Genomic DNA, 14,003 nt, shown 5'->3' with positions numbered 1-14,003 from the left:
AGGGATAGTTATGAAATTCAGAGACTGCGTATATGGGCGGCTGACAGTAATTCTTCGACACTGGGAAACATAACGGATTCAAAAGAATTCTTCATCTCAGATTCCTCTAAAACCAAGTCTTCAAGAATGGGAGTCCAAAGAAACCTGGACCATCGTGAAGCGACTGCCCCCGGAACTTGAGTGGCCAGCTCCACTTTGCGACACGGAGACTGTTTGTGTGACACCTCCTCCAGCTCCCGTCCCCCTTCCGCCGCGTGGGTGCCATGGCAACGGAGAGAGACGGCAACCTGGGTTCCGGAAGCCGGAGAGCTGGAGCTTTGAAGCCACCCCGGTTAAAGGATGCTGAGTCCGGAGCGCCTAGCCCTACCGGACTACGAGTATCTGGGTAGGAACCCCCTTTAACTTTGGGGAGGGAAAGACGTGCAGACGAATTAGGCCAGGGTCTGGGAGGAGGCGGGGGCGGGGGCGGGGTCTGAGTGGGATCGGGTCCGGGTGGTATGGGGAGGGGCGGAGAGGCGGGGGTTACAGGGCCTGAGTCTGTAAGGCCGAGCAGGAAGGAAAAAAGCATCTGGGAAGTAAAGAATGTTTGAAGTGTAGGGGCTGGAACTCAGGCAATGTGGATTGTGTTCAAATGGGTCAGGTTGGAGTTGAGGATTTGGGGCCCTATTGGGGTATTACTGATATGCTGGTAGTGGAGTAAGAATAACCTTGGAACCTCAAGTGCCAAATCAGTCATTCCATGAATAACTGTCTTACCGTTATAGCGGCAGCGAACATTTCGAGCTTTTCTTTTTCATTAGGCACTGTGCTAAGCATTCTTCATGCATCATTCTTCGTTTGAATTTCTCAACAGCCCTAGGAGGAATTACCGTGTTTTCTTCCAGTTTTGCAGGTGGAGAAACTGGGGCTGAAGAGGTAACTTGCGTAAGTTAGGCCACACAGCTAGAAAATGGTAGCGCTAGGATCAGAACCGGATTTGCCCACTCCAACAGAATTTAAGATATTGACTTGGCTCTTGAGCTAAGACTGTATATGTAATACTTTGTTGAGCATCTTTAGTGTATAAGGCATTTAATGAATGAAAAAAGGCACACCCACGCATAGATATGTACACACACACACATATGCATACAATACACATTTTATTTTATTTTATTTTTGAGACGGAGTCTCGCTCTGTCGCCCAGGCTGGAGTGCAGTGGCGCGATCTTGGCTCACTGCAAGCTCCGCCTCCCGGGTAGCTGGGACTACAGGCGCCCGCCACCTCGCCCGGCTAATTTTTTGTATATTTAATAGAGACGGGGTTTCACCGTGTTAACCAGGATGGTCTCGATCTCCTGACCTCGTGATCCGCCTGCCTCAGCCTCCCAAAGTGCTGGGATTACAGGCGTGAGCCACCGCGCCCGGCCACACTACACATTTTAAATAATTCATAGACTTTTTTTTTTAAAAGAAGTTTTGTTTTGTTTTGTTTTGTTTTGTTTTGTTTTGTTTTTTGAGACAGAGTTTCCTGTTGCCCAGGCTGGAGTACACTGCAACCTCCACCTCCCGGGTTCAAGCGATTCTCCTGCCTCAGCCTCCCGAGTAGTTGAGATTACAGGCATGCGCCACCACGCCCGGCTAATTTTATATTTTTAGTAGAGAGGGGGTTTCACCATGTTGGTCAGGCTGGTCTGAAACTCCTGACCTCAGCTGATCCGCCCACCTCGGCCTCCCAAAGTGTTGGGATTACAGGCGTGAGCCACCGCACATGGCGAGAAGTTTTAAGTTTACAGAAAATTGAGCAGATAGTACAGTGAGTTCCCATATACCTTGGGTCTCCCTCACTCACAGTTTCAGCTATTATTTACATCTTGCATTAGTGTGGTACATTTGTTACAATAGATAAACATATATATATTTATAATATATAATAATATATATTATTATTATTATTATATAGCTATATTATTATAGATATATATTATTAACTAAAGTCCATAGTTTACATTAGGGTTACTTCTTTGTGTTGTTCTTGGGAACAAGAATTGTATTTTACTCATTATTGTCAACCTTCTATCATTGTCTACCTTCTATCACTGTATACCTTCTATCATTGTATACTCTCCTACACTTTAATTCATACATATATGTGAAATGGAATATGAATAATCTGACCTTAGGGTACCCCAGACATGAGTAGCTAACAAAAGCAACCGAGACTTATTAAGAACTTACTCTGTACCAGGTACCATTTTAAATGTTTTACATATATTGATGTATACGAAGATAGTTTCAGTTGTTATCTCCATTCGGCGGATGAGGAAACTACACACAAAGATACCAAATAACAAGTTAGTAAGTGGTGGATCCAGAATTCTAACCCAGCAGTCTAATTGAAGTCCACATGGTTAAACTCTATGCTATAAATACTTTGAGCAACTCCCAAAGTAGGGCTCCAACTATTGTGTAGACCTATACGTGGATCCTGGAGTAAGGTCAAATGATTCCAGTGTCTTCATTTAACATTTCTGCCATGAGGAGGCATCCGAGGAATGAGGATGGATCAGGGAATGGTAAAATTCCAATTTCTTCTTGCCACTGGACTCATCTCTCAGAGGCAGGCAGTGAGGAAGATAACTTCTACCATTTGGGAGAATTTTATTGACAATCATCTTTGTACTTTGGCTAGCTGTATGACCTAGAAGAAATCACTTAACCTCTCTGTGCCTTAGTTGCCACATCTCCAAAATGTGGGTAATAATAGTACAGTCATGGTGGCTTACGCCTATATTCCCAGCACTGTGGGAGGCCAAGGAGGGAAGATTGCTTGAGCCCAGGAGTTTGAGACCAATGGGACATAGTGAGACTTCGTCTCTACTAAAAATAAAAAAAAAAAATTAGCTGGGTGCGACAGCATGCATCTGTAGCCCCAGTTACTCAGGAGGCGGAGGTGGGAGGATGGCTTGAGCCCAGGAGGTCAAGGCTGCAGTGAGCTGTCTTCATGCCACTGCACTCCAGCCTGGGTGACAAAGTGAGACCCTTTCTCAAAAAATTTTAAAAAGGCCAGGCATGGTGGCTCATGCCTATAATCCAAGCACTTTGGGAGGCCGAGGCGGGTGGATCACCTGAGGTCAGGAGTTCGAGACCAGCCTGGCCAAAATGGTGAAACCCCATCTCTACTAAAAATGCAAAAATTAGCAGAGTGTGGGGGTGTGTTCCTGTAGTCCCAGCTACTCAGGAGGTTGAGACACGAGAATTGCTTGAACCCGGGAGGAGGAGGCTGCAGTGAGCTGAAATCTCACCACTGCACTCCAGCCTGGGTAACAGAGTGAGACTCCGTCTCAAAAAAAAAAAAAAAAAAAAAATTGTGCTTGCCTCATATATGTAAGCATTTATCCTGTTAGAGCACCTGTGTAGGTGCTCAATAAATATTAGCTGCTAGTGTTATTACCATATTTTTGTGCAAATATGTAAACATCTGGTGGCAACCACGAATGTGTGCCTCTCAGATCTCCTACACTGGGGAGGGGAGGGTAATTGACTCCTGACCCCAGCTCTGAATCTAACACCTTGTTCACACTGAGGTCACACTTTCCACAGACTGCTCCTAGTCAATGACTGGGCAGGACAGACCCGCTTCCATGAGATGTTTTACTCCTCTGGTGGGTGACTTTGGCTTAAAGACTCTCACTGCACACTGCTAAGTCCCTCATTCTCCCTTCTCCCTCCTAAAGGAGGGATAATAATTAGGGTCCCTCCTAAAGGAGGGATAATAAATTAGGGTCACACCTGCATTTGATCTCTTAGCTCTCCCAGACTCCTCCAGCTTCCTTCCCATTTTCTGTCATGGGCGTTTCCCCCAGTACATCTCTCGCATGTCTGATCCTGTTTTGGTGTCTGCTTCTCACAGTTTCTGAGCTATGGCAGCATCTAACAGTTACTGATATAGTCTCTTCCAGCCATGAGGTTAATACAATTTCTTTAGGCCTTGGCAAAGGTTCTGACATAGGACCCCTTCTATGTGGAAGATAAGTGTTGCTAATCTTAATTTTTTTTGTATTTGCTGATACCACAGCATGTGAGAGTTACTTGTCTGACTACCAGACACATTCTATTTTTTGATTTTGAATGAATCCTGATAAACTTATTTTTATTTGAATATAACTAGTGAGCCTTCCAAACCCAATTCTATGCTAGGAAATATTGCTGTTTACAGTAAGTTAGCAGAAATTCTCTTAGGGCCTTAAAGTGTTTGGTTGCTGCAGAAAGGAAATGAAATAAAATAGGTGTTACACTGACTTCCTAAATCTTTGGAAACTAGGTTTATAATACATAAAACTGGTCACTTTGAAATGATTATGGGCCAGGTGCGGTGGCTCATGCCTGTAATCCCAGCATTTTGGAAGGCCGAGGCGGGCAGATCACTTGAGGTCAGGAGTTCGAGACCAGCTTGGCCAACATGGCGAAACCCTGTCTCTACTAAAAATATGAAAAATAGCTGGGCATGGTGGTGCACACCTGGAGTCCCAGCTACTTGGGAGGCTGAGGCATGAGAATCGCTCGAACCCGGGAGGCAGAGATCACGCCAGTGCACTCCAGCCTGGGCGACAGAGCAAGACTCTGTCTCAAAATAATAATAATAAATAAATAAAATAATTATGAACATGCTCACAAAGTCACCTCTTTCTTTCCTTTTTCTCCTTCTACCCTTCTCCTTCCTTTTCTTCCTCCCTGAATACCTTCTCTATATAAAGCCAGGCATGAATATATGAATATAAAGCATCCCTCCCCACAGGAAACTTACACAGTAGATGGGAGATGGGACATATTAATAAATGACCATAACATAAAAGGACAGTATAATAAGTAGAGAGTATGTGAGCTATATGGTTCTAGAGCCAGCAGCTATCTTGGCCTTTTCTCAGTTTGGTCAGCAGCTTCTCAGTCATCGAAGGGACAGCAGTTCCCTTGGTAGCCTAGTTCTGGAATGGGCCTTTTGGGAGTTGTTCCTGGAAGGTCAATCTAGATTTTTTTCCTTTTCCAAAGATTCTGTAACCTATTTAATACATGTAATAAATAAAATATCTTTTTGTTGGGGGGAAAAAAGAGCCAGTAAGTTCTAAGGCATGTTGTTCCCAACCCTTGCCTACCCCCATTTCTCCAAAGTAAATTGCAGAGTGATGTCAGTGTTATTCTGGGGTTTTAAGATAGCTTTAAAATTTTTGACTTTGTTTATCATTTATATATTCAAGTAATGTTAAAATCTTTATTCCAAATGCTATTCAGAAGTTGGGGATCACTTTTATTTGCACAAATGCAATATGTGCTAAATGAATAATTCTAGGAGGCCGAGTAGATAAATTGAAGTTTTAAAAATAATAGTAGAGCAGGCTGGGAGCAGTGGCTCAACGCCTGTAATCCCAGCACTTTGGGAGGCCAAGGCGGATAGATCACGAGGTCAGGAGATCGAGACCATCCTGGCTAACACAGTGAAACCCTGTCTCTACTAAAAATACAAAAAAATTAGCTGGGCGTGGTGGCAGGCGCCTGTAGTCCCAGCTACTCGCAAGGCTGAGGCAGGAGAATGGTGTGAACCCGGAAGGCGGAGCTTGCAGTGAGCCGAGATTGCACCACTGCACTCCAGCCTGGGTGACAGAATGAGACTCCGTCTCAAAAATAAATAAATAAATAAATAAAAATAATAGTAGAGCAGAAGAGACATGATCCATTATCCTATTTCTGGTTCATCATCCTATTTATGTCCTTCATAGCACTTATCAGAGTTATCTTGTGTACCTACTTGTATACTTGGTTATTGTCTGTTTCTTATTAGAATGTGAGCCATGAGGGCAGGCCTTTTCTCTCTAAAATCTAGCACAATGCTTGGCCCAAATGAAGTGCTCAATTGTTGAATGAATGGTCTACTTTAAGTAACAGAATAAATTTTAAAATAAATGGGAGAAAGGAATCCAGTTCAACAAATAGTTACTGAATTCCTAACATGTGAGAGAAACTATGTTTTTCCCCCCTTCCATGAATGAAAAAGGATGACTGATTAAATCTGCTCTGGATCTTTTCGGTTTTAACTCTGATTATACCTAAGGTTAATTTCTTGGTTGATACCATAGTTTCTGTGTTTGGGTTACATAACACTAAAATTTAATCCATTTTGTAAAACCAGTATTTTAAAAAGGAAGGAGATTTTCTACAATTTTGGAGCATCTCAATGAGATCCTGTCCTTTAGTTGGACAGAGTGATATGCTTTGATTAAGACTGGAATTACCCTTGTAAACTAATCCCTGGGTCCTCTTTCTGCTTTGGGATCACCCTTACACTACTTCCCTAGGGGCCTTAGGAAATAGCTCATTCTATGATTGGAATTTCAAGTCAAAACACATTTATCTGAGCAGAATTTTAATGATTTATCAAAGAGAGGAGGGATTTTCCCAAACACATCTGAACTTACAAATTACTGATCCCACTAGCTATGTTTTTTCTTAAGTACCTTTCTTTAAACAAAGCAATTACTGCTGAAATCATCAAATGTATTTTTTTCATGGAAAGCTTTTGACTAAGTTTTGTTTGATTAGCAGGAACCTAGTAAAAGTAAATATTGTTTGAGACCGCACTTTCAGAGCCTGTTCTTTTTCTTCATTCAATTAGCTTTTAAAGCACTATTCTTTGGAGAAAGTAAGAGCCTTTTTTCCAGCTGTCCTATTGTGTAACTCAGGGTCTTGTTAATACTATTATCTAGCCCCGAGATTACAGGTAGTTGTGATAAAACACAAGCTTCAGTTTCTGTAATCTCAGACAGAAATCTGCTTGTGCCCCAGGACTTCATATCAGGTGTTTTTTAAATTCAGACTTCTCTCACCTGGGACAGTCCCATTGGCCCAAAGTAAACAGAGGCATCTGGTGGGGATAGAGCTGCATTAGGGCCCATTGCCACTTTTTTTTCCCCTTTAAATTAATGTGGCAGAACTCCTCCTGTGGCCAACTTACAAAGACCTGTTCTAAATGGGAAAATTCTATATTTTAAAATAGGCATGCTTGAAACAATGACACTTTTGAATGTAAGATATACGAGAGGCCACACGTCTTCGGCTTTGCTTGTCAAATGGAGAGGCTGCCAGAACCGGTCGGCTCCATGGTTCTCATGCCCCAAAGTCCTGCAAATTGACACGTAAGTAGGCAACACACAAAAGAAGTTCAGCACATGAGAAAGTGAGTTTGGGCGCTTGGGCTGGCCTCCTTTCTCTCTGTGTGGAGTTCTTTCCAGCTTTGCCTCTTCTGTCCCATCTTAGTTTTTCAGAAAGGAGAGATTAAATGTGTCTGGTATTTCAGCATGTTAACTGCTTGGGCAACATGAGGCTAGCACTCAGGCCACTGTTCAGCCTGTCATATGGAAGGAATTGCCTTTCAGAGGAGATTATAATTGTGTATGTAGCCACACAAATGCGCATTCTGCCTGGAGGAAAATGCACAGAAGAGGATGCCTTATGCTGCCACTCAGGTCTCTTTGTGGAAGGCTGCGTAAGAAGCGCTTACATGGCATAGTCACCTCTTTTGGACTTAATGAGTCATCTTTTTGTGTGATGGCTACGTAAAAAAAAAAAGGAAAGAAGAAATGTACTCTTCCCCAAGTGAACTGCTTTTATTGGCCCTGCTGCTTTGTCTGAGAGTTTTATACACTCCTCATGACATCATTTACAATGCTAGTGCACAGACGGTAAACAAAAAATAATTTAGCCCTTGGGCACCTAGACGAAACTTAAGTAGTCCAATTTAGAGAAATGATAACAATAAACTTCATAAACAGTGAACACATGAGCTTAAACAGCAAGCATGACTCCAGTCCTTTTTGGAATGCGATGCATTGAAAGATGGCTATAGAGAAAACTAGAAGCTCCACACGTCAGTTATGTGCAGTTAAGCCTTGAGTCCATGGTCTAGTGTTAATCTCAAGAGTACATTCTAGTTAGTGGATAAAATACAGGCTACCAGGTGAGTAAGTCATTAAGCTCCTTGAGCCACAGCATTTCACCTATAAAAGTGGAAAAGGTAATATTGCCACCTACCTCACAGGAATGAAAGATGATTGAGAAGATAAACTTGTGGAGTTCCTTATAGGGAAGGTATTTTGTAAATAGAAAACACTTATTATTCTCCTTGATCAAATTTCCCCAACAAATGGAGTTGATAAAAGCTACCTCACAGAGGGTTGAGAGGCTGAATTAATTAATATATGTCTAGTATCTTAAGAGTAAACTATTTAATGAAACCTAAAATTGATTGTCTTTCTTGATAGTCTATGAACCACCAGACCTGCTGTTTAGAAACATGATTGTCTTCTAAAGTCTCACATAGGCAGTCTTTGCCTTCTCTTCAAGGGTTGGCATGATAAAGAATAGTGAATATACAGGCAAAAGATAGGTTAAATCTTCAGGGAGAACAGCCTTGCCTTTTTTCTTTTCAAGGTTATATTTACAAATAGCCTTTGGAGTCTTGCTAATCTTTGTTACCATGCCTGAACATAGGGACTGTTTTGACCTTTGTTCTTCCAATAAATATTTATTTTTGATATCATATTTCTAAATGAGAAACAAACTTAGAAGGAAAAGAAGTGGTTGAATTTGTCTCACATTATAAATTTTTTCTTATCTTTCCTAGGATGGTAAGAGAAAATAACTTTTTTTTTTTTTTTTTTTGAGACAGAGTTTCGCTCCATCACCCAGGCTGGAGTGCAATGGCACAATCTCAGCTCACTGCAACCTCTGCCTCCTGGGTTCACGCAATCAATTCTCATGCCTCAGCCTCCCGAGTAGCTGGAATTATAGGTGCATGCCACCATGCCTGGCTAATTTTTGTATTTTTAGTAGAGATGGGAGTTTCGCCATGTTGGCCAGGCTGGTCTCAAACTCCTGATCTCAAGTGATCCGCCCACCTCGGCCTCCCCAAATGCTGGGATTACAAGCATGAGCCACCGTGCCCGGCCTGAAAATAACTATTATTGAAGGACCTGACATCAGGCTCTCCAACTGGAAAGTTCTCAAACTTAGCCAAGTGATTAAAAACAGCTTTGGCTGTTCAGAATTTAATCTTTTGTTTTCAATTACAGTTAGTAGTATTTGGGTAACTTCATTTCCCCGATTTCATTTGCTGTTAGGTGACACAAAAAGGGGAAAGACGTTTTCTTTTCTTTTTTTTTTTGAGATGGAGTCTCGCTCTGTCACCCAGGCTGGAGTGCAGTGGCGTGATCTTGGCTCACTGCAAGCTCCACCTCCCAGGTTCACGCTATTCTCCCGAGTAGCTGGGACTACAGGTGCCCGCCACCTCGCCCGGCTAATTTTTTGTATTTTTAGTAGAGATGGGGTTTCACCGTGTTAGCCAGGATGGTCTCGATCTCCTGACCTTGTGATCCGCCTGCCTCGGCCTCCCAAAGTGCTGGGATTACAGGCATGAGCCACCACGCCTGGCCTAAAGACTTTCTTTTAAATTCTAATCCCTTAGGCAGGGATCATGCCTCATATATATATTTTTTAATACAGAGATAATGTTTCAACTTTTAAGTAGTAAAGCTGCCTAAATACTGTCTTAAGTGGAAACTGTTTTCTTTTTTTCTTTTTTTTTTTTTGAGTTGGAGTCTCACTTTGTTGCCCAGGCTGGAGTGCAATGGCCTGATCTCGGCTCACTGCAACCTCCACCTCCCAGGTTCAAGCAATTCTCCTGCCTCAGCCTCCCGAGTAGCTGGGATTATAGGCGCCTGCCATCACGCCCAGCTAATTTTTGTATTTTTAGTAGAGATGGGGTTTCACCATATTGGCCAGACTGGTCTCTTGGTCAGGCTGGTCTTGAACTCCTGACCTCATGATCCACCTGCCTCAGCCTCCCAAAATGCTGGGATTACACGTGTGAGCCACCACGCCTGGCCCGGAAACTGTTTTCAAATAGGTGTTCTTCATATGCCATCGAGAGTAATTCTCATATTCAGGAGGACTGAAGGAGACAGCAGTCTCCTTCAGTCCTCACAGCAGGTAGACACCAGGCTGATCCCACTTTTCTTTGAGGAAACTGGGATTTAAGTTATATAACTTGTCCAAGGTCACTGAGCTAGTATGTCTGGAGCTGAAGTTTGAATGAAGTTTATCTGACTCTAAAGCCAGTATTGTTAGCCACTTTCTTTCAGGTTTTGTAATTTCTAAGAGCCTTCTTTCCCATTCAGTTCAATACAAATTTAAGTGTCAGAACTTAAATTCAGTAGAAAATTCTACAGAATATACGATATATTCCTTAGACTCTTTTTTTTTTTTTTTTGGAGACAAGGTCTCACTCTGTCGTCCAGGCTGAAGTGCAGTGGCATGATCATGGCTCAGTGTAGCCTCGACCTCCTGAGCTCAGGTGATCCTCCCACCTCAGCCTCCCAGGTAGCTGGGACTATAGGAGTGTGCTACCATGCCTAGCTAATTTTTAAATTCTTTGTTTGTTATGTTGCCCAGGCTGGTCTCGAACTCCTGGGCTCAAGTGATCCACCCACCTTGGCCTCCCACAGTGCTGAGATTACAGATGTGAGCCACCATACTCTGCCAGATTGTTTTAATATATAGAAGATAATTTAACATTTTATTGGTGAGGTGGTGTCATTATTTTAGACCTAATTTATTATATTGGGCTATAAATATGTTATAACATTTACCCATGAAGATGGATGTTATTTTTTTTACGAATGAGAAGAAGTGGTGGCTCAAATAAGTAAATTTTCCATTTATATAGATAGCAGTTACTGAAGCTGTTATTTGATTCTAATTCTTCTAATTTGAAATTAAGTGGTTTAGGTGCCACTCAATGTTAAATTCTAATTTATAGCTATTAATTAATAAGAAGACATCTCCCTGCTCCCCCACCAGTACTTACCATTCCCTTCTCTCCAAACTAATGTTTCCTACTGAGTCAGTAAGCTGTTGAGGTCTACTGAGGTTTGTTTGGCACTTCAGGTGGTTTGGTGCTCCTAATCTTTCAGGGTATTAGGGTGAGGGCTGAGCTGGTGTTATAAAAACAAAACAAAACAAAACAAAAAACCTCCACCACTTAACTCCCCCTCCCTCCCAGTGCAATGGCTCATACAAGAAGCACTTTCTTTCTTTCTTACTTAATCCAAATCCAGGATGTGAAAGGCAGGGTCTGCTTTAGGAAGTCATCATTGGATTTCAGCTAGCAGAGCAGTCATTCTGTCTGAAACACATGGTTTCCAAGGCTGCCTCAATCGTAGCCATTTCCAGCCAGTAAAAGGGGAAGCAGTGAATCCAGGGCAAGGACCTTTTAGGCAAGTGAAGCCGAAGTGCAAACATCACTTGTGCTCACACTTCATAGGTGAGAACTTAATAAGGTCCCTGCTAACTGCCAACGAGGCAGGGAATTTTAGTGTAATGGACAACCGTGTGCAAGAAGAATGGCAGCGTATTTTTGGTGGTACACAAACAAGAATCTGTCATACCTAGTATATGCGGCAGAGACATCTCCCCTACTCAAGGCAAGTTGTATTGTTGGTAGCCGCTTGCCCTTATTCACAGGTGAAGCTCAGATGTGCTGGTCAGTACTTGGTTTTTCTCCTCTACCTCTACCTCTTGAAGTACAAAGTTATTTTATCCCTGGTGCCTGTCTCTGAGTTCAGTTGCTCCCTTTTTACAATGGTTATTATTTTCTTAACTTTATGTTGCCTGTCATTTCTCTGTGTCACTTCCTGTCCTTTGTAAACATTTCCAATAATCAGAATAGTTCCTTTCTATACTCTAGTGAGTCGTTCACCTTAGTGAGAACATGTAATTTTAGAATTTTTAGTTCTTTATAATTGGTTTGTTGCTGGGCGTTGGAGGTTAACTTTGCTGCTAAATCATTTTATTTTTCTATTGAGAGTTAGAGACCCATTGTAGAAACCAAAATCTTGTTTCCAGAGAGCTAGTTTTACAATAAAGAAAGATATTTATCTTCCTAGACTGGAGAGTGATTGGTAAGAGATTTAGGAGGAGAGTAAGAAAAAGGCAGTGCCACAGACACTGGGGACGTGGGGGTGGAGAGTTTCAAGATGGAGGAAGTGTTCAATGATACCAGATGCCTCAGAGAGGTCAAAGAAGATACGGGCTGCAAGGCAGGTTGTTAGTGGCATTAAGGGAGGTTTTCATGGAGTAGTGTGGCAAGATGCCTGATTTTGCTGGATTGAAGAGTAAATGGGAGGGTGAAGGCGTTGAGAATAGGCTAGATTCGTTTCAAGAAGTTTGACCAATTAGGGAAAGGAGGAGAGGGGGTGATAGCAAAAGGAGGAAGAGAGAGTTTATTGTTTTTAGTTTTTAGATGGGAGAAACTTGAGTATGTTTTTAGGCTGAAGGGAAAGGAACCGTTGTACAGGGAGAGAGGGAAGATCCAAGGGAAGGAAAGGATGATGAATACTTGATGGAACATTTTTAGAAGTACTAGGAAATTTAGGATCAAAGGCAGAGGTGCAAGGCTATTTTGAAGTTGGGAGTCAGGACCATATTTATCCAGAAGGCACTGTTTGTGTGGTGCCTAACCTACAAACTGTTATGGGATCTTTGAAAATATTTGAGACCTAAAAGAAAATTTATCAACCCTAAAGTATGGATAGATGTTTTATTATATGTGTATAAAACAATATAATGTCAACTTTCATTATTACATGTAATATTGACAGACATTTTACCATATTTGAAAGCAATTCATAGTAAGAATTTTCTCAATTAGGAAGAATTCCCAAGTGAGAAATCAGGTCTTAAGGTGATCTTAAAACCACTTCACATAGCATAATTATATTTGAACAACAGAGGTAGGAAGTAAGGGTGATGAAGGACACGGTTAAACTTAGAAATGGAGCTAGAAATTGGTGTTCTTTGCCTGATGACCTCTTCTTTGTCTGAAGTAAGAATCAAGATTATCTTCTTAGAGTTAGGGAAGCAGAAGTAAAAGGCTTGAGGAGAGCAAAGAAAGTTTGTATTAGGTACTGGGGGAAAGAAGAAAAATAGCTCGACTAGGGCCAAGTACAAGTATTCTGAGCTACATTAAAGCATGTGAAGTAAGGCTGCATAAATCATTTTAAAAAAAGAAGTAACTAAGAATGCTAACAGGAGCAAAGTTGACTATGGAAATTGGTAAAAGAAAAAAATACAAAAGCATTACAAAATAATAATTAGAAGAAACAGTTGAAAAACTCTTAGGAAAACATGATGTCACAAATAATGCATAAGAAGAGGGAGGATTCGGCTGGACGCAGTGGCTCATGCCTGTAATCGTAGCACGTTGGGAGGCTGAGGCTGGTGGATCACTTGAGGTCAGGAGTTTGAGACCAGCCTGGCCAACGTGGTGAAACCCCATTTCTACTAAAAATACAAAATTTTGTTGGGTGTGGTGGCAGGTGCCTATAATTCCGGCTACCCAGGAGGCTGAGGCAAGAGAATCGCTTGCACCCCGGAGGCAGAGGTGGCAGTGAGCCGAGATCGTACCACTGCACTTCAGCCTGGGCAACACAGTGAGACTCTGTTTTGAAAAAAAATAAATAAAATAAATAAATAATAAAATAAAAAAGAAGAGGGAGAATCCAGAGAGTGCAAAATTCCACTTTTTCCATTGAAGAAAGTTCAAAGAATTGCTGGATTTAAAGTTTTTGATGTTTATGTTTCTTAACTACAGAATTTAAAAAATCAAATGGGTCTATAAGAGTTATAACAAAAAAAAAGCAGTACCCTACACCATAACCTTCTCACCCCGAAGTCTCACTCCTCAGAGGAGGTCATTTTCTTTTCTTTTTTTTTTTTTTGAGTACCAATAAGTCTTTATTTATTCATTGTATTTTCCCAGGGAAAGGAGAAGGGAAGGGAAGAGTCAGCATGTGTTAAAAAATGATTAGAAAATGGGAAAGGAAGTACCCAGTACAGCAAAATCAACCATCAAATAAACACACCCCAATGATGGAGTCACCAAAGCCCAAAGGGGCTCAGTCTCCTGCAGTTCAGGA

At 41.7% G+C, this 14,003-nt stretch overlaps 1 protein-coding gene across 5 annotated transcripts in view; it reads left to right on the top strand.

The window, feature by feature from the left end:
- Positions 1 to 222: 222 nt before the first annotated feature.
- CSTPP1 (centriolar satellite-associated tubulin polyglutamylase complex regulator 1) overlaps positions 223 to 14,003 on the top strand; it is a 235,178-nt gene continuing 221,397 nt past the window's right edge. Inside the window, exons 1-2 of one of the 5 annotated variants that reach the window (XM_063671893.1) lie at positions 260 to 385; positions 7,028 to 7,166. In XM_063671893.1, the coding sequence (XP_063527963.1) occupies positions 340 to 385; positions 7,028 to 7,166 (185 nt within the window). In that variant the 5' untranslated portion in view covers positions 260 to 339. Of the gene's footprint in view, positions 386 to 7,027; positions 7,167 to 14,003 lie in introns of those variants that run through there. The other 4 variants (XM_054439690.2, XM_054439688.2, XM_054439689.2 and 1 more) reach the window with 4 other exon arrangements.

Source organism: Pongo pygmaeus, chromosome 9 (assembly GCF_028885625.2).
Source record: "Pongo pygmaeus isolate AG05252 chromosome 9, NHGRI_mPonPyg2-v2.0_pri, whole genome shotgun sequence".
In the NCBI taxonomy this organism is placed as follows: domain Eukaryota; kingdom Metazoa; phylum Chordata; class Mammalia; order Primates; family Hominidae; genus Pongo; species Pongo pygmaeus.
The sequence above is the reverse complement of the archived record's forward strand: the minus strand, read 5'-3'. Positions and strand labels throughout refer to the sequence as shown.